The sequence below is a fragment of the Leptodactylus fuscus genome, chromosome 5 (genome assembly GCF_031893055.1).
Source record: "Leptodactylus fuscus isolate aLepFus1 chromosome 5, aLepFus1.hap2, whole genome shotgun sequence".
Lineage (NCBI taxonomy): Eukaryota > Metazoa > Chordata > Amphibia > Anura > Leptodactylidae > Leptodactylus > Leptodactylus fuscus.
The window spans coordinates 158,991,517-159,016,570 of record NC_134269.1 but is presented as its reverse complement, the minus strand read 5'-3'; the positions used below and the strand labels follow the sequence as shown (position 1 = coordinate 159,016,570).

The 25,054-nt window shown below is 46.0% G+C and overlaps 1 protein-coding gene across 1 annotated transcript; it reads left to right on the top strand.

The window, feature by feature from the left end:
• The first annotated feature begins 22,555 nt into the window (after positions 1–22,555).
• ASCL1 (achaete-scute family bHLH transcription factor 1) lies at positions 22,556–24,055 on the top strand. Its single transcript, XM_075276341.1, has 2 exons — positions 22,556–23,243; positions 23,663–24,055. Exon 1 carries the CDS (start codon positions 22,642–22,644, stop codon positions 23,227–23,229), a length of 588 nt encoding a protein of 195 aa, XP_075132442.1. The 5' UTR covers positions 22,556–22,641; the 3' UTR covers positions 23,230–23,243; positions 23,663–24,055.
• The last annotated feature ends 999 nt before the right edge of the window (positions 24,056–25,054 follow it).

Here is a 25,054-nt window from a genome sequence, read left to right as displayed (position 1 = left end):
AGAAAGAGCTGTGAAATAAACAATTGCTCCCAATTGCTATGTTTGGCCCTAAATTGGGGATATTGTTACAGATTTTGTACTGACCACTGAGGACACATTTGGTATTCCAGAAACAATTAATTGAACACATGGAAATCAGTTACCAACGGTTCTATGTTTTAGCAAAGAAATGGGGAGGGGGGTTGTCTAATTGTGGAAATCACATGTATTAACTTAATAGTCACACTCCTAAATGAAATAGTGCAGATGGGGAGTATAGTTGTAATGGGCCATGTGCTGCATCACTCTGCCTTGTCTGGATTACTTCTTTACAGTGTTGCCTTTGGGGCACATAAGAAGAGGTTCTCTTACAGAAGACAGTCTCCTTAGGGTGATTTCACATATGTCATTTTCGTGCAGTTTTTGAGGAAAATCAAGGTGTGCCCAATAATGGATTGGTGAGTATTAAGAACAGTCTGTGCATATTCTTTTTTAAAATCCACTTTTAACATTTTGCTTTCAAAAAACGATATCAAAACTGTATACGTATAACTAGCCCATCCTATAGGTAAATATGGTATTAAAGCTCAGATCCTTTCACTTGAATGGGACAGAACTTCTATTGTACCATGTCATGTGGGATAGGTTGTGCATAAGATGTGGGAAACCCTTTAATGGTAATTTACTGCACAGCTTTTATTGAAAAACACAGCTTCCATTTTTAATACAGTTTTTTGAGACAGAGCCTCAAGCGAGTCCAGCAGGAAGGAGGTCCATACATCTTTAATAAGTGTCAGCGAAATGCTTGTTCATCCAACAGCTATTCCTCCTCACTCCCCTATACACGTGCAGGCTCGGCATACTGTGCATGTGTCTTGAATAATGAAAGCGGAGCAAGCGCTATGAGGCAGCTATAGTGGTAGGTAACCTCCATGGAGAACAAAGGAGTAAGGCAATGAAATTCAACATGCCTTCATTCTCCTGACATCCTTAGCCCCCTGTTCATATTAGTCACTCAACTGGTCTTGTCAAAACCAGTAAATTCAGTCAACATTTCTGTAAGGTCTCTAGTCATACATAAGTATTATTAAGAATGTGTGTATGCCGACTGCGCATGTCCGTTGGCCATTTTCCTGTAGCCTCTCCCGTTCGGCCCACGGGAAAATGGCTGATAGACATGCACAGTCGGTGCTTTTGGACCCAGAGAAAAGGAGCGCAAGAGACAAAGGCGGAAGCGGTGAAGAGGACTTAGGCCATCGCTCTAGAGTTTTCAAGCAGCACTGGGGATGCCCCCTGTGCTGTTTGAGTGCAAGAGAACACCCCTAGTGCTGTGAGAAAACTCATTTGCATAAGGAAAAAGAATACATTTCTCAGGAACGGCGGCGCGGATCAGAATAATAAAGGTGAGAGAAGAATAACATTTCTTAAGGCTATTCCTATGTTTATTTATTGTAAAAAGGGTTTGTAATGATAGAATCCCTTTAAATAACACATCAGGCACCAAAACTAACTACACTTGTTGCTTGGTAGCTTGGTAATAGTGGGGTCTATAGAAAAAATCTCAACTGAACTGAAATCATTGAAGCAGTGTCTATTAACAGATGCTAAGAACTTGAATTGGTGGAGGTGGAGAAAAGTCCTCTTTAATAGAGATGAGCGAACAGTGTTCTATCGAACTCATGTTCGATCGGATATTAGGCTGTTCGGCATGTTCGAATCGAATCGAACACCGCGTGGTAAAGTGCGCCATTACTCGATTCCCCTCCCACCTTCCCTGGCGCCTTTTTTGCTCCAATAACAGCGCAGGGTAGGTGGGACAGGAACTACGACACCGGTGACGTTGAAAAAAGTAGGCAAAACCCATTGGCTGCCGAAAACATGTGACCTCTAATTTAAAAGAACAGCGACGCCCAGCTTCACGTCATTCTGAGCTTGCAATTCACCGGGGACGGAGGTTTCCGTCCAGTTAGCTAGGGCTTAGATTCTGGGTAGGCAGGGACAGGCTAGGATAGGAAGGAGAAGACAACCAACAGCTCTTATAAGAGCTAAATTCCAGGGAGAAGCTTGTCAGTGTAACGTGGCACTGACGGGCTCAATCGCCGCAACCCAGCTTTCCGCGGATCCTGAATGGAATACACTGTCAGTGTATTCCCGTATACCCGATATATACCCCCGATACCCGTTCCAACGGTGTGCCCCCCCACCTTCACCCCAGAAATACCCTGCAAGTCCCCTAGCAATAGAATTGGGGCTATATACACCCACTATTTTTGCTACTGCCATATAGTGCCATTGTCTCACTGGGAATTCAAAGAATATATTGGGCTTACATATAACTTCAATTCCAGGGAGAAGCTTGTCAGTGTAACGTGGCACTGACGGGCTCAATCGCCGCAACCCAGCTTTCCCAGGATCCTGAATGGAATACACTGACAGTGTATTCCCGTATACCCGATATATACCCCCGATACCCATTCCAACGGTGTGCCCCCCCACCTTCACCCCAGAAATACACTGCAAGTCCCCTAGCAATAGAATTGGGGCTATATACACCCACTATTTTTGCTACTGCCATATAGTGCCATTGTCTGACTGGGAATTCAAAGAATATATTGGGGTTACGTGCACCCACAATTTTTGCTACTGGTATATAGTGCCATTGTCTGACTGGGAATTCAAAGAATATATTGGGGTTACAAATACCCTCATTTCTTGCTACTGCCATATAGTGCCAGTTTCTGACTGGGAATTCAAAGAATATATTAGGGTTACAAATACCCTCATTTCTTGCTACTGGTATATAGTGCCATTGTCTGACTGGGAATTCAAAGAATATATTGGGGTTACAAATACCCTCATTTCTTGCTACTGGTATATAGTGCCATTGTCTGACTGGGAATTCAAAGAATATATTGGGGTTATAAATACCCTCATTTCTTGCTACTGGTATATAGTGCCATTGTCTGACTGGGAATTCAAAGAATATATTGGGGTTACAAATACCCTCATTTCTTGCTACTGCCATATAGTGCCAGTTTCTGACTGGGAATTCAAAGAATATATTGGGGTTACGTGCACCCACAATTTTTGCTACTGGTATATAGTGCCATTGTCTGACTGAGAATTCAAAGAATATATTGGGGTTACAAATACCCTCATTTCTTGCTACTGGTATATAGTGCCATTGTCTGACTGGGAATTCAAAGAATATATTGGGGTTACAAATACCCTCATTTCTTGCTACTGGTATATAGTGCCATTGTCTGACTGGGAATTCAAAGAATATATTGGGGTTATAAATACCCTCATTTCTTGCTACTGCCATATAGTGCCAGTTTCTGACTGGTAATTCAAAGAATATATTGGGGTTATAAATACCCTCATTTCTTGCTACTGCCATATAGTGCCATTGTCTGACTGGTAATTCAAAGAATATATTGGGGTTATAAATACCCTCATTTCTTGCTACTGGTATATAGTGCCATTGTCTGACTGGGAATTCAAAGAATATATTGGGGTTATAAATACCCTCATTTCTTGCTACTGGTATATCGTGCCATTGTCTGACTGGGAATTCAAAGAATATATTGGGGTTACAAATACCCTCATTTCTTGCTACTGCCATATAGTGCCAGTTTCTGACTGGGAATTCAAAGAATATATTGGAGTTACGTGCACCCACAATTTTTGCTACTGGTATATAGTGCCATTGTCTGACTGGGAATTCAAAGAATATATTGGGGTTACAAATACCCTCATTTCTTGCTACTGGTATATAGTGCCATTGTCTGACTGGGAATTCAAAGAATATATTGGGGTTACAAATACCCTCATTTCTTGCTACTGCCATATAGTGCCAGTTTCTGACTGGTAATTCAAAGAATATATTGGGGTTACAAATACCCTCATTTCTTGCTACTGCCATATAGTGCCAGTTTCTGACTGGTAATTCAAAGAATATATTGGGGTTACGTGCACCCACAATTTTTGCTACTGGTATATAGTGCCATTGTCTGACTGGGAATTCAAAGAATATATTGGGGTTACAAATACCCTCATTTCTTGCTACTGGTATATAGTGCCATTGTCTGACTGGGAATTCAAAGAATATATTGGGGTTACAAATACCCTCATTTCTTGCTACTGGTATATAGTGCCATTGTCTGACTGGGAATTCAAAGAATATATTGGGGTTATAAATACCCTCATTTCTTGCTACTGCCATATAGTGCCAGTTTCTGACTGGTAATTCAAAGAATATATTGGGGTTATAAATACCCTCATTTCTTGCTACTGCCATATAGTGCCATTGTCTGACTGGTAATTCAAAGAATATATTGGGGTTATAAATACCCTCATTTCTTGCTACTGGTATATAGTGCCATTGTCTGACTGGGAATTCAAAGAATATATTGGGGTTATAAATACCCTCATTTCTTGCTACTGGTATATAGTGCCATTGTCTGACTGGGAATTCAAAGAATATATTGGGGTTACAAATACCCTCATTTCTTGCTACTGCCATATAGTGCCAGTTTCTGACTGGGAATTCAAAGAATATATTGGGGTTACGTGCACCCACAATTTTTGCTACTGGTATATAGTGCCATTGTCTGACTGGGAATTCAAAGAATATATTGGGGTTACAAATACCCTCATTTCTTGCTACTGGTATATAGTGCCATTGTCTGACTGGGAATTCAAAGAATATATTGGGGTTACAAATACCCTCATTTCTTGCTACTGCCATATAGTGCCAGTTTCTGACTGGTAATTCAAAGAATATATTGGGGTTATAAATACCCTCATTTCTTGCTACTGGTATATAGTGCCATTGTCTGACTGGGAATTCAAAGAATATATTGGGGTTATAAATACCCTCATTTCTTGCTACTGGTATATAGTGCCATTGTCTGACTGGGAATTCAAAGAATATATTGGGGTTACAAATACCCTCATTTCTTGCTACTGCCATATAGTGCCAGTTTCTGACTGGGAATTCAAAGAATATATTGGGGTTACGTGCACCCACAATTTTTGCTACTGGTATATAGTGCCATTGTCTGACTGGGAATTCAAAGAATATATTGGGGTTACAAATACCCTCATTTCTTGCTACTGGTATATAGTGCCATTGTCTGACTGGGAATTCAAAGAATATATTGGGGTTACAAATACCCTCATTTCTTGCTACTGCCATATAGTGCCATTGTCTGACTGGGAATTCAAAGAATATATTGGGGTTACAAATACCCTCATTTCTTGCTACTGCCATATAGTGCCAGTTTCTGACTGGTAATTCAAAGAATATATTGGGGTTACGTGCACCCACAATTTTTGCTACTGGTATATAGTGCCATTGTCCGACTGGGAATTCAAAGAATATATTGGGGTTACAAATACCCTCATTTCTTGCTACTGGTATATAGTGCCATTGTCTGACTGGGAATTCAAAGAATATATTGGGGTTACAAATACCCTCATTTCTTGCTACTGGTATATAGTGCCATTGTCTGACTGGGAATTCAAAGCATATATTGGGGTTATAAATACCCTCATTTCTTGCTACTGCCATATAGTGCCAGTTTCTGACTGGTAATTCAAAGAATATATTGGGGTTATAAATACCCTCATTTCTTGCTACTGGTATATAGTGCCATTGTCTGACTGGGAGTTCAAAGAATATATTGGGGTTATAAATACCCTCATTTCTTGCTACTGGTATATAGTGCCATTGTCTGACTGGGAATTCAAAGAATATATTGGGGTTACGTGCACCCACAATTTTTGCTACTGGTATATAGTGCCAATTTCTAACTGGGAATTCAAAATGCGCAAGGCTCCCGGAAAGGGACGTGGACGAGGCCGTGGGCGAGGTCGGGGGAATGGTTCTGGGGAGCAAGGTAGCAGTGAAGCCACAGGGCGTCCCGTGCCTACTCCTGTGGGGCAGCAAGCATTGCGCCACTCCACAGTGCCAGGGTTGCTTGCCACATTAACTAAACTGCAGGGTACAAACCTTAGTAGGCCCGAGAACCAGGAACAGGTCTTGCAATGGCTGTCAGAGAACGCTTACAGCACATTGTCCAGCAGCCAGTCAGACTCTGCCTCCTCTCCTCCTATTACCCAACAGTCTTGTCCTCCTTCCTCCCAAAATTCCCAAGCTTCACAGAACAATAACCCCAACTGTCCCTGCTCCCCAGAGCTGTTCTCCGCTCCTTTCATTGTCCCTCAACCTGCCTCTCCACGTCATGATTCCATGAACCTAACAGAGGAGCATCTGTGTCCAGATGCTCAAACACTAGAGTCTCCTCCATCTCCGTTCGATTTGGTGGTGGATGACCAGCAACCCACCCTCATCGACGATGATGTGACGCAGTTGCCGTCAGGGCATCCAGTTGACCGGCGCATTGTGCGGGAGGAGGAGATGAGACAGGAGTTGGAAGAGGAAGTGGTGGATGATGAGGACACTGACCCGACCTGGACAGGGGGGATGTCAAGCGGGGAAAGTAGTGTGGATGTTGAGGCAGGTGCAGCACCAAAAAGGGTAGCTAGAGGCAGAGGCAGAGGTCAGCAGCTTAGGCGAAGCCAGGCCACACCCGGAATCTCCCAAGATGTTCCAGTTCGTACCCAGCCCCGAAAAACTCCCACCTCGAGGGCACGTTTCTCGAAGGTGTGGAGTTTTTTCAAGGAATGCGCTGAGGACAGATATAGTGTTGTCTGCACAATTTGCCTCTCGAAATTGATTAGGGGCTCTGAGAAGAGCAACCTGTCCACCACTTCAATGCGCCATCATTTGGAATCCAAGCACTGGAATCAGTGGCAGGCAGCAACGGCAGAACAAAGGCTGCCTGCCGTTCACGCCACTGCCACTGCCTCTGCCACTGCCTCTGCCTCTGCCACTGCCACTGCTGACTGTGCTGGCGATGCACTCCAGAGGACGAGCCAGGACACCACTTCATCTGCCTCCGCCACTTTGTTGACTTCTCCCTCATCCTCCCCTGTTCCTGTCTTATCTCCTTCTCCTGCACCATCAAAGGCACCATCAGGCGCTTCTTTACAACAACCCACCATCTCTCAGACATTGGAGCGGCGGCAGAAATACACTGCTAACCACCCACACGCGCAAGCCTTGAACGCCAACATCGCTAAACTGCTGGCCCAGGAGATGTTGGCGTTCCGGCTTGTTGAAACTCCCGCCTTCCTGGACCTGATGGCAACTGCGGCACCTCGCTATGCCGTCCCTAGCCGTCACTACTTCTCCCGGTGTGCCGTCCCCGCCTTGCACCAGCACGTGTCACTCAACATCAGGCGGGCCCTTAGTTCCGCGCTTTGCACAAAGGTCCACTTGACCACCGACGCGTGGACAAGTGCATGCGGACAGGGACGCTACATTTCACTGACGGCACACTGGGTGAATGTAGTTGAGGCTGGGACTGCTTCCCAAACTGGCCCGGTGTACCTCGTCTCCCCGCCTAACATTCCTGGCAGGGACACGAGAAGAACACCCCCCTCCTCCTCCTCCTCTACCGCCTCCTCCTCCGCCACCGCCTCCTCCTCCGCCACCGCCTCCTCCTCCGCTGTTAGATTGACCCCAGCTACGAGTTGGAAACGTTGCAGCACTGGCGTTGGTAGACGTCAGCAGGCTGTGCTGAAGCTGATCAGCTTGGGGGACAGACAGCACACTGCCTCCGAGGTGAGGGATGCCCTCCTCGATGAGACGGCAATATGGTTTGAGCCGCTGCACCTGGGCCCAGGCATGGTCGTTTGTGATAACGGCCGGAACCTGGTAGCAGCTCTGGAGCTTGCCGGACTCCAACATGTTCCATGCCTGGCCCACGTCTTCAACCTAGTGGTGCAACGTTTCCTAAAGAGCTACCCCAATGTTCCAGAGCTACTGGTGAAAGTGCGGCGCATGTGCGCCCACTTTCGCAAGTCGACAGTAGCCGCTGCTAGCTTAAAATCTCTCCAGCAACGCCTGCATGTGCCACAACACCGGCTTTTGTGCGACGTCCCCACACGCTGGAACTCAACGTTTCAGATGTTGAATAGAGTGGTTGAGCAGCAGAGACCTTTGATGGAATACCAGCTACAAAACCCTAGGGTGCCACAAAGTCAGCTGCCTCAGTTTCACATCCATGAGTGGCCATGGATGAGAGACCTTTGTGACATCCTACGGGTCTTTGAGGAGTCCACAAGGAGGGTGAGCTCTGAGGATGCGATGGTGAGCCTTACAATCCCGCTCTTGTGTGTTCTGAGAGAATCCCTGATTGACATCAGGGATAACTCAGATCACACAGAGGAGTTAGGGATAGCATCCGATCCGTCACAGCTGGAGAGTAGGTCCACACATCTGTCCGCTTCACTGCGTTTAATGGAGGAGGAGGAGGAGGAGGAGGAGGAAGAAGAGTTGTCCGATGATGTGATGGTGATACAGGAGGCTTCCGGGCAACTTCGAATCGTCCCATTGTTGCAGCGCGGATGGGTAGACATGGAGGATGAGGAGGAAATGGAGATTGAACTTTCCGGTGGGGCCAGAGGAGTCATGCCAACTAACACTGTGGCAGACATGGCTGAGTTCATGTTGGGGTGCTTTACAACCGACAAGCGTATTGTCAAAATCATGGAGGACAACCAGTACTGGATCTTTGCTATCCTTGACCCCCGGTATAAAAACAACATCTCGTCTTTTATTCCGGTAGAGGGGAGGGCCAATCGCATCAATGCTTGCCACAGGCAATTGGTGCAGAATATGATGGAGATGTTTCCAGCATGTGACGTTGGCGGCAGGGAGGGCAGTTCCTCCAGTAGGCAACCAAGTTCTCACCGGTCCACACAAACGAGGGGCACACTGTCTAAGGTCTGGGACACCTTGATGGCACCCCCTCGCCAAAGTGCCGCCACGGAGGGTCCTAGTGTCACCAGGCGTGAGAAGTATAGGCGCATGTTGCGGGAATACCTTTCCGACCACAGTCCTGTCCTCTCCGACCCCTCTGCGCCCTACACGTATTGGGTGTCGAAGTTGGACCTGTGGCTTGAACTTGCCCTATATGCCTTGGAGGTGCTGTCCTGTCCTGCCGCCAGCGTCCTATCTGAGAGGGTGTTCAGTGCAGCCGGTGGCATCATCACTGACAAGCGCACCCGTCTGTCAGCTGAGAGTGCCGACCGGCTCACTTTGATAAAAATGAACCACCACTGGATAGAGCCTTCATTTTTGTGCCCACCTGTGTAAAGCACCCCAACATGAAACTCCATGTCTGTACTCAACCTCTCCAATTCCTCCGCATCCTCATACTCATCCACCATAAGCGTTGCACAATTCTGCTAATACTAGGCTCCCTCCACCCTGATTTCCCCCAACTCTGCTGGTTAGAGGCTCCCTCCACCCTGATTTCCACCAATTCTGCTGGTTAGAGGCTCCCTCCACCCTGCTTTCCCACAACTCTGCTGGTTAGAGGCTCCCTCCACCCTGCTTTCCCACAACTCTGCTGGTTAGAGGCTCCCTCCACCCTGCTTTCCCACAACTCTGCTGGTTAGAGGCTCCCTCCACCCTGCTTTCCCACAACTCTGCTGGTTAGAGGCTCCCTCCACCCTGCTTTCCCACAACTCTGCTGGTTAGAGGCTCCCTCCACCCTGATTTCCACCAACTCTGCTGGTTAGAGGCTCCCTCCACCATGAATTGGTCCAAACTGGGCTGTTTAGAGGCTCCCTCCACCATGAATTGGTCCAAACTGGGGTTTTTAGAGGCTCCCTCCACCATGAATTGGTCCAAACTGGGCTGTTTAGAGGCTCCCTCCACCATGAATTGGTCCAAACTGGGGTTTTTAGAGGCTCCCTCCACCATGAATTGGTCCAAACTGGGCTGGTTAGAGGCTCCCTCCACCATGAATTGGTCCAAACTGGGCTGGTTAGAGGCTCCCTCCACCATGAATTTGCCCAAACTGGGCTGTTTAGAGGCTCCCTCCACCATGAATTTGCCCAAACTGGGGTTTTTAGAGGCTCCCTCCACCATGAATTGGTCCAAACTGGGCTGTTTAGAGGCTCCCTCCACCATGAATTGGTCCAAACTGGGGTTTTTAGAGGCTCCCTCCACCATGAATTGGTCCAAACTGGGCTGGTTAGAGGCTCCCTCCACCATGAATTTGCCCAAACTGGGCTGTTTAGAGGCTCCCTCCACCATGAATTTGCCCAAACTGGGCTGTTTAGAGGCTCCCTCCACCATGAATTGGTCCAAACTGGGGTTTTTAGAGGCTCCCTCCACCATGAATTGGTCCAAACTGGGCTGTTTAGAGGCTCCCTCCACCATGAATTGGTCCAAACTGGGGTTTTTAGAGGCTCCCTCCACCATGAATTGGTCCAAACTGGGCTGGTTAGAGGCTCCCTCCACCATGAATTTGCCCAAACTGGGCTGTTTAGAGGCTCCCTCCACCATGAATTTGCCCAAACTGGGCTGTTTAGAGGCTCCCTCCACCATGAATTGGTCCAAACTGGGGTTTTTAGAGGCTCCCTCCACCATGAATTGGTCCAAACTGGGCTGTTTAGAGGCTCCCTCCACCATGAATTGGTCCAAACTGGGGTTTTTAGAGGCTCCCTCCACCATGAATTGGTCCAAACTGGGGTTTTTAGAGGCTCCCTCCATCATGAATTTGCCCAAACTGGGCTGTTTAGAGGCTCCCTCCACCATGAATTTGCCCAAACTGAGCTGTTCAGAGGCTCCCTCCACCATGAATTGGTCCAAACTGGGGTTTTTAGAGGCTCCCTCCACCATGAATTGGTCCAAACTGGGGGTTTTTAGAGGCTCCCTCCACCATGAATTTGCCCAAACTGGGCTGTTTAGAGGCTCCCTCCATCATGAATTGGTCCAAACTGGGGTTTTTAGAGGCTCCCTCCACCATGAATTGGTCCAAACTGGGGTTTTTAGAGGCTCCCTCCACCATGAATTGGTCCAAACTGGGGTTTTTAGAGGCTCCCTCCACCATGAATTTGCCCAAACTGGGCTGTTTAGAGGCTCCCTCCACCATGAATTTGCCCAAACTGGGCTGTTTAGAGGCTCCCTCCACCATGAATTGGTCCAAACTGGGGTTTTTAGAGGCTCCCTCCACCATGAATTTGCCCAAACTGGGCTGTTTAGAGGCTCCCTCCATCATGAATTGGTCCAAACTGGGGTTTTTAGAGGCTCCCTCCACCATGAATTGGTCCAAACTGGGGTTTTTAGAGGCTCCCTCCACCATGAATTTGCCCAAACTCTGCTGGTTAGAGGCTCAATCCACCCTGATTTTCAAAACAAATGTTGGTGCCAACCTCAACTTACTACAAGGGCCAAATTCACTGCTGGTGACAAGCTCTCCTCACTGCAAGTGCCAAATACACATGTTTCAAGGTGTTTTCCTACTGTCAGAGAGGTGGTATTGAGTGTGTAAAGTGTGTAGTTGTTAGGCTGTGATAGTGGGGTAATAGAGGGTCTTTGGTGTGTTAGATGCCCCCAGACATGCTTCCCCTGCTGTCCCAGTGTCATTCCAGAGGTGTTGGCATCATTTCCTGGGGTGTCATAGTGGACTTGGTGACCCTCCAGACACGGATTTGGGTTTCCCCCTTAACGAGTATCTGTTCCCCATAGACTATAATGGGGTTCGAAACCCGTTTGAACACACGAACATTGAGCGGCTGTTCGAATCGAATTTCGAACCTCGAACATTTTAGTGTTCGCTCATCTCTACTCTTTAACTCACTTCTGGTTTTGACTCATTAAACTGCAGCTTTTTTCCATAAACCACACTTATAACAGCATCTAAGTGAATGTAAGTGAATGAATCTCATGGTATACAATTACCGGTGGATTGTTGGAAAGGCATAAAAGGGTATTCTGGGTCACATAAATCACAGGAATTATGTCTGGCAATTCCCATTGAAATTAATAAAATGACGGCACGCATTTCCAAACTGTTATTGCTTAAAACTTAGGGTGCAAAACACCCCAGTACCTGTAATTGTTGATTATCCCAGTGGTCGGACCCCCCGTGGATTAGCAAATTCTATTTTATGAGTAGGAGGTAACTCTTGTTACCAGAATACCACTTTAATCGGGTGTTATATTCTGCACTACATACAATCTAGGGGTCCACATGTTGTGTATATGTCTTTTACTTACTTTACTAAACCTGAGCAATTGAAATTATTGTATTATGTTATGTATCCTAATCTCTGCAGAATATGCAAATCGATATCCGGTTGACCTTTACTTCTCCAAGCATGTTAAAACTTCTTCACTCCATTGTATTGTTATCCTCAATAAGAATCTATGCAAGATCAATAAAAAACCCATTAAATGTAGCAGCGATGACAAGTGAACAATGCCTAGGCCACTATATGTAAATAGTATTTCCATATTAAATCTCTGAACTTTATATGGAAAATACAGTGAGATTTGCATAGACTATAACCATGTGTAGTTTATTGCACTTTTCTGTTGGGCTATCTGGTTACAGGCTTGTCTTATGTAGACGTTGTTGCCACCCACTGCATCTCTTCTCCTATAGCTGAGGTGTTTCTATACAAACTACAGCGTCCAGTTGTCATATTAATTATTACACAGGGTAATGACTGAAATAGTCAAAATAAGGAGGGGGTGGGGGGACTCAAGAGAGTTCTTTCTTGGTGCTCAAAGATTTCGAAAAGGAAGGCTTGCAACAAAGCATTAATTGGTCTGCAGAAATAGTCTGACAAGGCATGGAAGATAGGTTTCATACAGCCAGGCAATTGTGAAAGGGGGAAGAGGCCTGTGAATAGACCCCACGCTTCTTTTCTAAACTCTCTTGCTGAGCAAAAAATGGACTGCATCTTGAATACAGGCCTGATCTTGAATGCTATACCCAGCAGAGAAAGAAAAAAATGCACCATTTATTGGAAGTTTCTTCCAGCTATTCATGTGTTGTGTGGAGAGAATCAGCTGGATTTGTTTACCATGAAAGACCCTTATTTTATTTTCTCTCCTCCTAGTAAAAAAAGACTCTGTCCTAGAACTCAGGCCGGTTCTACTGTAACAAAATGATGTGTAACAAATGTACAGACGTTCCTAATGGATTGTAGTTGTGTACAGATGAACGACTTTATTCTGCTAGCTCAAGAAAAGGTATTTAATGTAAATGGCTCTTTAAGAAAGGAGAAAAAAAAACACACAGCTTATCCGTCTATATGGGACATCAAAAGGACTACCCAGAGTGGATGGTAAGGGGGGTTCTAAGCTAATAAAATGGTGACAGTTCAGGATTAAATAGAAATAAAAAAAAAGAATTAGAAAAAAAAAGGATTACCCTGGCTGGTAAAATGAGGTACACTTGTCCCCGTCAGTCCTACCCGACTCCTGATTTTCACAGGTTCTAAAAACAATAAGAACTATTGTGCTAAGTAAGTTGATTTGCTGAAAATAAAAACACTTACTGTAGTTTTATTTGGATATTTAATTGACATAATACAGCCTGGTTTTCTTAAAACACAAGACACTAAAAAAAGATGAATAACTTTATATTCATTTTTAGTTATTCAGAATAAATTATTGAATGCTTTTCTATAGCTACTTATGGCATATTCCTAGGATTTCCTGCAACATAATGATCTATGGGAGTTCTCCATTTGAGACCTCTACCAATTACTAGAACAGACTGAGACATCTACTAGTAAGGTCAGCCATCATCCCAGATTTGTCCTGGTATAGCTCCCATTCTGAGGTCCTAGAAGCTAGAAAGGGTGCCAACAAGTCACTCAGCTCTGGCCAAGGTATTTAGATAGAGGGCTAGAGCAACAATTTAAATGTTTGCCTAGGGTGTATGAAAACTAGTTACATCTCTCAAGTCAACTCATTAAAAGTATGTGCAGAGTGTCACCTCAATAATATCGCCAGCAGAGTCAAAACATTAAAGGGGCTCTGTCACTAGATTTTTGTGTTTTTTGCTAAAGCTATGCCTGAATAGCCTTTAAAAAGGCTATTCACGTGCTACTAATCGTTTGTAGAAAGACCCCCCCTTTGTTGTTAATTACCATGGAAATCGATATGCAAATCAGCTCCAAGGTGCACGGTTCTGTGCTCCCTCCGGCGCGCTACTGTGCATACTCCAGCGCAAGCTCGCAATGTTCTCTACGGGAAAATGGCGCTGGAGCATACGCAGTATTGCGTCGGAGGGAGCGCTACTGCGCACGTGCTTGATTTCAATAGAAATCACTGACAATGGAGGCAGTGAATAAGCAGGAGGAGGAGGGCTTGAAGGCAGTGGTGGGCGTCCAGAAGGTATGACGCAAGGGGTGACCGGAACACCCACTGTGCACCCTGGAGCTGATTTGCATATCGATTTCCACAGTAATTAACAAAAACAGGGGGTCTTTCTACAAACGATTAGCAGCATCTGAATAGCCTTTTTAAAGGCTATTCAGACATATCTTTAGCTAAAAACATGAAAATCTAGTAATAGAGCCCCTTTAAGGCTAAGGCCCCAAGTAGCAAGTCACAGCAACAAAGCATTTTTTCCCGCAGTGTTTTCACAAAAAGTCCACCAGTAGATTGGTAGAACTGACATGCTACGATTTCTAAAACCGTTTTGGAAATCGCAGCATCTACGCAGTGTTTATGACACATGGAGCCTAAGGGTTGTTTCACACTAGCGCTTGTATTCCGTCCGAAAGGAGTCCGCATGGAGACCCCCCAGACGGAAGGCAATCGCAATTGCAAGCGATGTGCTTGCAAAGCACATGGAACCCATAGACTATAATGGGCTCCGTGTGCTTGCCGCGCACTGTCCGCACGAATGAATTGTGCGGGCAGTGCGTGGCAAGCACATGGAACCCATTATAGTCTATGGGCTCCGTGTGCTTAACTGCACAGTGCTTGCATTAGCGTTGGTATTCCGTTCGGGGGGGTCTTCATGCGGACTCCTTGCGGACAGAGGACGAACAGTAATGTGAACCGGGCATAAGGCTAAGGCCTGCCACTGGAATGGAGAAAGACAGAAGGGATTCGTATCACTCCATTTTTTTTCCCTTTTAAAACCATTGCATGTCCTTTACTATTTTTTTCCATGGTAAACCCCTTAAATAAAGCCAGCAGTCAGCCATGTCATTCACAGTGCTGGTAGGAGGAAGTTGTAATACCAGAATGTGCCTGTGGACATGAATGGAAAAGATTGAGTGGCATTTACTATTCCCTGTAGGGCCAGAAAACTGGGTACATGGAATTAGTTGTGGCATATGGCCTTTTTTGTAACAAAGATACACCACTCTTTCTGCACCTCACTCACCACTTTTTAGAAAAGTGGGAGAAAAGTAAGGCGGAGACTAAGGTGGGTTGGGGCACGGATGCCTCTGCCTGATATATTTACTTTTAGCTCAGAAAACTGCTGTGAGTTATACCACAAGCCTGTGCAAGTCACTGCAAGTACTTTGTTCCTGTTGCAGAGGGAACTCCTGTTCTGCACTTGTACTATTATGAGGCCAGTGGAAAAGCCAGCCTTAATACATTTGCCCTAGTGTTTTCTGTACTAAACATTACCCTTAAATGACAAAACTGCTTGGCTACAGCAGCTAAAGTGAGGAGTGCAATGCCTTTGCTAGTCTGAGTGACTGTTTTTAGAATTTTATCTGATTGAACCACCAAGAGGCTTCTATAGTGTTTAGGAATATTAATCTAACCATGTCTCTGTTTACTATGAGTTACACCAAGAAATTATAAAAAGCATAAATAACTTACCAATAGTCATGTGGGTAAGATGCAGTAGTGAAAAGCCATAGGTACAGATATGCTGATGAATATACACCAAAATTCTGGCAAAATTTGCACCATAAAACTGGCGTACCTGCTCTACACTTTTTTTGTATGTGTTTTAGAAACTTTATGTTTCTGTGCCTTGTGCTACATACAGTATTGGTGGGACTTTTTCAAAGGGGGTGTGGCTTAATATGCTAAACCATGTGCCAGAAATTGTGTCAAAATATCAGTCATTGCGTTAAAGGGGTTGTCCCATGAAAAGCATCCTATCTATGCTGCTAGTTTGTGTGGATTTAAGACTTCCTAAATACATTGCTTTATCTGCTATCTTAATTTATTCACTTCATTGTTGACACTACGTTTCTATGGCCACGGGGCGTATCTGCTCAGTTCCCAAGTGAGGTAGCTGCCTGCTCTCAGGGGGAGTGCTGAGTGCTCGGCAGCAGCTCTGAGCTGTGTATGTCTGACAAGCAACGGAGCTCCTCAGACAGGGGAGGGGGAGGTGAGAACTCCGGGATTACTGTGTTGTCTATCTTCAGCTTTTCGACTTATCAGCCGGTTTAATTGAATTTGGCTGATAAGGGCTGAGATAAGGAGTCCGTTACCTGTGTATGTAATGCAAGCTGACTCAAATCCAGCTCTGCTACATCAGTTTCCACATCAGCTTTATACTGTGATAGTGCATTTACAACCAATCCCTCATTATTGACTGCAAACATAGCAGATAGCAGAGCAAGTGAAACCCCGCCCACCAATGTGCCGAGAAAACCAGGAAGTGAAGAAAGCACAGAGCCTGCAAGCTGCAGAACAAGAGTTATGAGAATACCCCTTTAAATGTTTGCAACAAAATTCTGTTGTAAACTAAGCCAATAAGTTAGACTGGACAGTTTAAAAATATGTCAGGTAGAAAATTTGCTGCAGTTTAAAGGGATCCTATCATTGCATACCCTTTTTTTCTCAATAACACGTCGGAATAGCCTTAAGAAGGCTATTCGTCTCCTACCTTTAGATGTCTTCTCTGCTCCGCCGTTCAGTAGAAATCCTGTTTTTTGTCCGTATGCAAATTAGTTCTCTTGCAACACTGGGGGTGGGCCCCAGTGCTCAAACAGCACTGGGGGCATCCCCAATGCTGCGAGAGAACTCTCCAGCGACGCCTCAATCTTCTTCAGGAACCTGCCTCTCTGCATGTCTTCTTCCGTCCTGGGTTTTTAATTTTCTAGACCTCGGGCAAAGCTGACTGCGCATGCCCGGGCCACAAGAAAATGGCCGCTTACATTGTAAGCTGTGTAAGCGGCCATTTTCTTGTGCCACGGGGATGTGCATTCAGCTCTGCCCAAGGCCTGGAAAATTGAAAACCCAGGACGGAAGAAGACATGCAGAGAGGCGGGTTCCTGAAGAAGATGGGGGCGTTGCTGGAGAGTTCTCTCGCAGCACTGGGGACACCCCCAGTGCTGTTTGAGCGCTGGGGACTGCCCCCAGTGCTGTGAGTGAACTCATTTGCATACCGATGAAAACCCGGTTTTCTACCAAGGGGCGTTGTGGAGAAGAAATCTAAAGGTAGGAGACGAATAGCATTTCTTAGGGCTATTCCGACATGTTATTGAGAAAAAAAGGGTATCCAATGATCGGATCCCTTTAAGACCATATACTCTAACTTTGCACTGTCTAAAAGTCAGACAATTTTAGTATATCTGCCCCAGAGTGTGTTTGCCAATACATGCGCATTCAACCTAGATTGGGGCAGACTAGTGCTGACTTCACTCTGCCAAGAGGGGTATCAGTCAAGGCAGAATGTGCATGCTAACAGGACTTCATCACTCTTTACCACTCCAGCTCCGCCCAAATGACTATTGGTGAGCAGTGTGTGCTCTTTTAAAATGCACTTTTCTTCTTTTCTCCCTCATAATAAAATAAAGGTGTAAAACAAGAGTATGCTGGTGTCTTCTCTAGAGAGAGGTTCCCATTATTAGAAGAGGCATAGATGCATATGCAGCAAAGAGTGCCTAGTTTAGAAGCCCAATAAATGAAGCAAGTATGCATTAAATTACCTGAGTTTATTAAATTGTGACTTAACCACATATCCATTTATGACATACCCAAACAATAGATGTGGTCCCATCTCTGGGACCAGCAACTATTTTAAGAATGAGGATTCCCCATGATTGCTGTCAACTAACTCCAAGAGCAAAATGGAGAAGTGCATTGTATATAGTCAGCCTTTCTATTCAGTTCTATAGGAGTTATAGGGGTTTTCCACAAAAGACATATATGGCAATCCACTGGATATGCCATAAATGTCTGATAGAGGCGAGTGACACCTCTGGGACCCGCACCTTTCTCTAAAATGAGTCCCCCCAGCTTCTGTACCCAACTACTTAACTGACCATGAATTCAGTGAGAAGACTTTCAGCTCTCGTTGGGTTGTACGGAAACAGTGTAACTTTTAACAACACTTTTTTTGTAACTTCCATAGAAGTGAATAGAAATTATGGTAACAACTTACCTCACTGTTCTACACAGTTTCCCTAATTCCTAGTCACTTCTATGGGAGTTAAAGAAACAACATAGCTCAGGGTTACGCTGTTTTCATACAGCTGACCATGGCTGAAGTCTTCTCAGTGACTTTGTGGCTGAGTAATTAGTGGGGCACGGAGGCTGGGGAACTCATTTTAGAGATCTCAGAGGTGGGACCCGCATCTATCAGACATTTATAGTATATCCTGCAGATAACCCATAAATGTCTTCCATAGGAACCTAATATAAGCTGTGGATGGGATTGCCCTTTAAAGAGGAACTTGCTACTAGAAATGTGGCCATAAACCCGACACATGCACTTAAACTGCTGGATTAATGGCCCCAAATGTGGTGACTCCAGTCCCTTCTGTGGCTCTGCTAGACAGATATTGAAGGTTCTTACCTACCAGAGATGAACTTGACTGTTCTCCAGCAGTTCCTGGAGAATGTGCAGTGTACATCTGGAGTGTACCCCTTGCATGTTATTGACAGTAATATGTAAAAGAATATCTCAACCACAGATATAACATGGAAGACACAGACATACATAAAAACATACACTCACAGTAACATTATGCCTTATGACACGACATAATGAAGTGCAATGTGAGTATTATTTGCATATGTACCATTGCTGGATCCATCCCCAAAACCTCAGCTGGCCTACCACTACCTGCATGCTTTGTACTTTCAGAGGCAGCTTTAATGAGCACTTTTATTTTTATGGATGTCCAAAGTTCACTTCATGAAAGGTGCAGCATTCATATCTAAATGATCTTGTAGTCCTCACACACAGACCAGTCCTCTGCTATTTCTACAAGAATCCAAAATGTTATATATGTGATTGTTTACAGTGCATAGTGTGACAAACAACCTCAACCAAGCCATAAAATGCTGCAGCTACCAGGCATTGATCACTGGGAGACCCAGCAAAACCATTAACCAACCATACCTAGTATGCCCAACTGTATACAATGTGCAGTAGAAACACAGTTATATAGTGTGATAATTGGCAGTAACAGCTCATGTGTATATTGTCAAGTGGAAATTGATATGTAAGAAAGACAGACCATTATCCACTGAGATATCAATAGGTAGCTAGCTAGATAAGTAGATGTGTGGTACAGTGCATTTACCACTTTATGTCCTTAGTACCTAACTCTGCTAAATGACGTCCTGGCAATGCATGGGTTAACCCATGAAGACCTGCAGCAAGGAGGAGGGGGGGGGCATACTGTGACGTCACACATCAGACTGACACCTCATGGCCAGGCACAGGGTGATGTCCTGATAAGTGAGCTCCTATCTTGATGTGCTGCTCAGACTGGCGGCACTGCCTGCCCTCGGCTGCTTGATCACAGATCCCTGGCTGACTAATGGGCCGGCAGAGCCTTTCTACTTCCTCCCCTGCCCTATAATCTATCTGGGCACTGTGCAGGTGACAGGTGCATAGGGCACAGGTCGCCAGCATCAAAATCTCAACTACCAGTTTCGGTACCTGTGACTACTAATGAATATATATATATATATATATATATATATATATATATATATATATATATATATATATATATATTATATATAGTGGATGTTTACGTGAAAAGGGCCCAGATCGTCGATACTAATTATAGAGAAAATAGTCCAAACCATATTTGGGTAAAAAAATCACAATTTTGTTTTATGCAAAAATTTTATTTAAAAATATTTTTATTTATTTCTTTATTAAAAAATATGTTTCGGACAATGTTACACCATAACCGTTACAATGATACCAAGAACTCCATATCGACAGTGTGGGCCCTTTTCACATAAACAGCCACATATATATACAGTATATATATATATATATATATATATATATATATTTCACATTCTTTTGCAGGAGTTTACATCACAGATTTGCTGGAATTTCTAGTACTACTCCCGTTTAATGTCAATGCGAATCAGATTCTTTGTTCTCCCCACAACCTTTAAGTTTTTTTCCATTAGGTTTGTGCTGCTAATGGTATAAATGTTATATCATGCCTCTAGTACCTATGTATATGACACTTAATAATGTGTATACTGTAGTAAAGTGCCATCACACACAATGACAACAGTGGTGACACCCTGGATGGCTGCCAGGAATTTGCTAAAGACAAAGCTGAGGTTGGTCTCCTATTTGACCATTTGCACAGCAAATAATAAATGCTGATACATTTATTATACATGAAGGCAGCAAACGTCAGAAAGGAAATAACATGCCAACAATCAGGCACTGGGCACATAAATTGGCACTGGTGTTAGCAGACTGGCTGATAATGAAGGGATATGCTGCAGCACGTGATGGGGTTGCTGTACTGGCATGGACTGGTGCCATGTGTGATGTATGGCTGGTGTGGGAAGCTGCTGGTACTAGCAGGCTGCATGAGTGGTACTGCCAAGAAACTGCACTTGGTATGGGTATAGCACTAGCATGGCAGTAATAGGCTACATTGGCCTATATGGTTATAGTGGTGAGCGGATGCGTGTATGAATATGTCAACAGGACAAGTAATTGGTATGATGATGGCTATAGGTGCTGCTATAAGCGTGTCACAGTATGAGACTGGCATGAGAGCCGCAGCTGGCAGTGTCACTAGAGGGCAAGTGGTAGAGACTGGTAATGATAATGACAGCCTGGTGAGACTGCTGACTAGGAGGCTGCGCCAGCTGTACAGTAGGCAATGCCCTGACATCTCTCCATTCTAGTAATATGACAGGATGACTGGTACCATGACAGGCTGGGGCACCGCGTCAGTGTCAGCAGTTACTGCGGGTCTACAGGTGGATGTGTGGCACAGGTCGCTGCCCCGGGTGCTGAGGTCGTCTCACTGGCTGGTACCATGACCGGCTGCCCCTTCCCTCAGTGTAAATAGTTACTGGAGGGTCTATAGGTGTCTGTGTGGTACAGGTACAGGTGGATGTGTGGCACAGGTCGCTGCCCCGGCTGCTGAAGCCGCCTCACTGGTACCATGACAGGCTGCTCCGTCCCTCAGTGTAAGTAGTTACTGCGGGTCTACAGGTGTCAGAGTGGTACCGGGACAGGTGGATGATTGGTACAGATCGCTGCCCAGACTGCTGAGGCTGCCGCACTGGCTGGTACCATGACCGGCTGCCCCGTCCCTCAGTGTAAGTAGTTACTGCGGTACTACAGGTGTCTGTGTGGCACAGGGACAGGTGGATGTGTGGCACAGGGACAGGTGGATGTGTGGCACAGGGACAGGTGGATGTGTGGCATAGGTCGCTGCCCTGGCTGCGGATGCCGCCTCACTGGCTGGTACCATGACCGGCTGCCCCGTCCCTCAGTGTCAGTAGTTACTGTGGGTCTACAGGTGTCTGTGTGGTACAGGGACAGGTGGATGTGTGGCACAGGTCGCTGCCGGGCTGCTGAGGCCGCCGCACTGGCTGGTACCATGACCGGCTGCCCCGTCCCTCAGTGTCAGTAGTTACTGTGGGTCTACAGGTGTCTGTGTGGTACAGGGACAGGTGGATGTGTGGCACAGGTCGCTGCCCCGGGTGCTGAGGTCGTCTCACTGGCTGGTACCATGACCGGCTGCCCCTTCCCTCAGTGTAAATAGTTACTGGAGGGTCTATAGGTGTCTGTGTGGTACAGGTACAGGTGGATGTGTGGCACAGGTCGCTGCCCCGGCTGCTGAAGCCGCCTCACTGGTACCATGACAGGCTGCTCCGTCCCTCAGTGTAAGTAGTTACTGCGGGTCTACAGGTGTCAGAGTGGTACCGGGACAGGTGGATGATTGGTACAGATCGCTGCCCAGGCTGCTGAGGCTGCCGCACTGGCTGGTACCATGACCGGCTGCCCCGTCCCTCAGTGTAAGTAGTTACTGCGGTACTACAGGTGTCTGTGTGGCACAGGGACAGGTGTCTGTGTGGCACAGGGACAGGTGGATGTGTGGCATAGGTCGCTGCCCTGGCTGCGGATGCCGCCTCACTGGCTGGTACCATGACCGGCTGCCCCGTCCCTCAGTGTCAGTAGTTACTGTGGGTCTACAGGTGTCTGTGTGGTACAGGGACAGGTGGATGTGTGGCACAGGTCGCTGCCGGGCTGCTGAGGCCGCCGCACTGGCTGGTACAGCTGGCAGCGTCTGCCCCGTCCCTCAGTGTCAGTGAGCTGTTTATTCAGGACTCGGAGCGGCACGCGTCAGGCGCACGCACTGGAACAACAGAGCGCCGAGAATGGAGCCCGGGGAGAGGGGCGGGGCCAGGCGCGCACGTCCAGCTTGTGCCCATTGAAAAGGCGGCGGCGTCCGGGCGACCCCAGCACTGAGCGCTGATCCAGGGAACGTGCGGCACGGAGCTGCCCGACACACACGCGAGTGACACGAGTCTCCCCCGCTGCCCGGACACTCACTGCCAGCCACATGGACGCCACTGCCAAGGCAGAGAGCGGCTCCAGCCAGCCCTTCCTGCAGCCAGCCTGCTACTATGCCCAGAGCTTGCCGCTCAGTCCGGGGGACGCAGGGCAACCCAGCTCCAAGTCCCTGCCAAAGCAGGTGAAGAGGCAGCGCTCATCCTCCCCGGAGCTTATGAGGTGCAAGAGGAGGCTCAACTTCAATGGCTTTGGCTACAGCCTTCCCCAACAGCAGCCCGCGGCAGTAGCGCGGAGGAACGAGCGAGAGAGGAACCGAGTTAAGCTGGTGAACCTGGGCTTCGCCACCCTGCGGGAACATGTGCCCAACGGTGCGGCCAACAAGAAGATGAGCAAGGTGGAGACGCTGCGCTCGGCGGTGGAGTACATCAGGGCGCTGCAGCAGCTGCTGGATGAACATGACGCTGTCAGCGCTGCCTTCCAGTCCGGGGTGCTGTCACCCACCATCTCACCCAACTATGGCCATGATATGAACTCTATGGCAGGCTCTCCTGTCTCCTCCTACTCATCCGATGAAGGGTCCTATGATCCCCTGAGTCCAGAGGAACAAGACCTGCTAGACTTCACCACCTGGTTCTGAGCTGGAAGGAGCAGGTGAGTTGCCTTCTCCCGTTTCCTACTCATTACACTTAGGTACCCTAGCCATGAAGACATATAATATTGCTCTGTACACTTGGCACCATCATGGTCATCATCCTAGTAGTAACTTCTTGTTGCCATCATCATAGTAAACCCTTCTTATCCAGATCTTCTAGTAGGCTGTCATCATAGTAAAGCCTTCTTGTCATGATCCTTTAGTAGGCTATGTCATCATCATAGTAAACCCTTCTTGTCCTGATCTCCTTGTAGACTATATCAACATCATCACAGTAAACCCTTCTTGTCCTGCTCTTCTGCAAGTGTCAGGGTAGACACTGGCAGTGACAATAAAGACATTAATGTGTAACCCGTGCTTTGATGTTCCGTCTTGCCCTTGTCTGAATGAGTAACTGATCTCCTTCTTTGTGTTTCAGGACTGTTGCTCAGATGGCAAGTTCAGCTTTCTGCTCAGAAAGAGAAAGTGAAGCACATGGGAGCTAGCTGCCCCTCCAAGAACACTGAAGCACTACATTGCACTCCAGCTGGGTCTACAGGACTAACAGAGACTCAGACCTGTGATGGGACATGGGTGGTGGAGCCTACACCATCCTACTCACACAATCAAGAGACTTTCTGGCCCGAATGATCCTAAGAACAAGCTAAGGGCTTCCCCAAGAATCTAAACTTAAGCCCTTAAGAGACAGACCAGTCCTATGTTCAAGGATGCTCTTAGTTCCAGGATCTTGAATTGTGGAGTTTGTTGTATTCAACCTATGCTGATATTCAAAGAACCCTCTACTACTATTTTTATACCACTTTCATCTAAAATGCTTCCAATCTTTTTGTGATTTTGTTTTTTTTTAATTATAAAGATCTATTTCTATGTATCCCAGATATATGGGATGTATTAAGCTATTTTTGTATATAAGAGAGAGATTTATAGAAGTTTTGTACAAATGTTATAAAAATGTGTATATCTTGATACATTATTATGTAATGCTTATTACCTCTGCATATTTAGACTTGTAGTCTATATATTTCAGCGATAGTCACCCTGTGGAGCTCCGGCCACTGGTGAACCTCATCCCCAAGGTAGCCAAAGCATCATGGGGTATGTAGTTCAGCATAAGCTGGGGATGCCAAGGCTGCCCGTCCCTGCTATAATTACCTTGCAACTGCCATTTTGTATGTGGTTTTGTGAAAGGACACTCCTTTGAGGTGGGGTTGGAATTCCTCCAGATGTACTTTAGCACCGATGTGTCTTACTTTATAGTAACTTTTGATAATGTATTAATTGTGTTATTAAACAATGTTCACAGTGAACAAAGTTTATGCAGCTATTGTCCAAACAAGCAAATAGTGGTCCATTGTTTCGATGCTGCCTTTTGGAACCTTACACCACTGCCTTTTCTTACTGTTTTATTACAAACTTACAAAGGTCCTGCATAACAAATGTGTTTTTTTTACACAATAGTTTCATAATAAAATATTTTATACAAAACAAAAAATAATCCGCCTTGTTACGTTTTATTTTGTCCTTTAGTTCTTTGTAAAGATTGGGGATGCTGCTTAGGGATGGATGGCTAGGTTCAGGCTGATGTATCTATTTAAGACAGACACAATAAAGATGGGGACCAATTGTTTGCCATCCCATACATGAAAAGGCTGCTGTGCAAAAGGATTGATTAATGGGTTTATTGTCCTTAAACCAGCACCCTAGAAAGAATGACTAAATAAAAAAAAGGTCTGAGGAGAGGGCGCTCTATACCAACCAGTAAAGACTCAGGGCAAACCCCCGCCCCCTCCTTCCTTCAAGACCCCGCAGC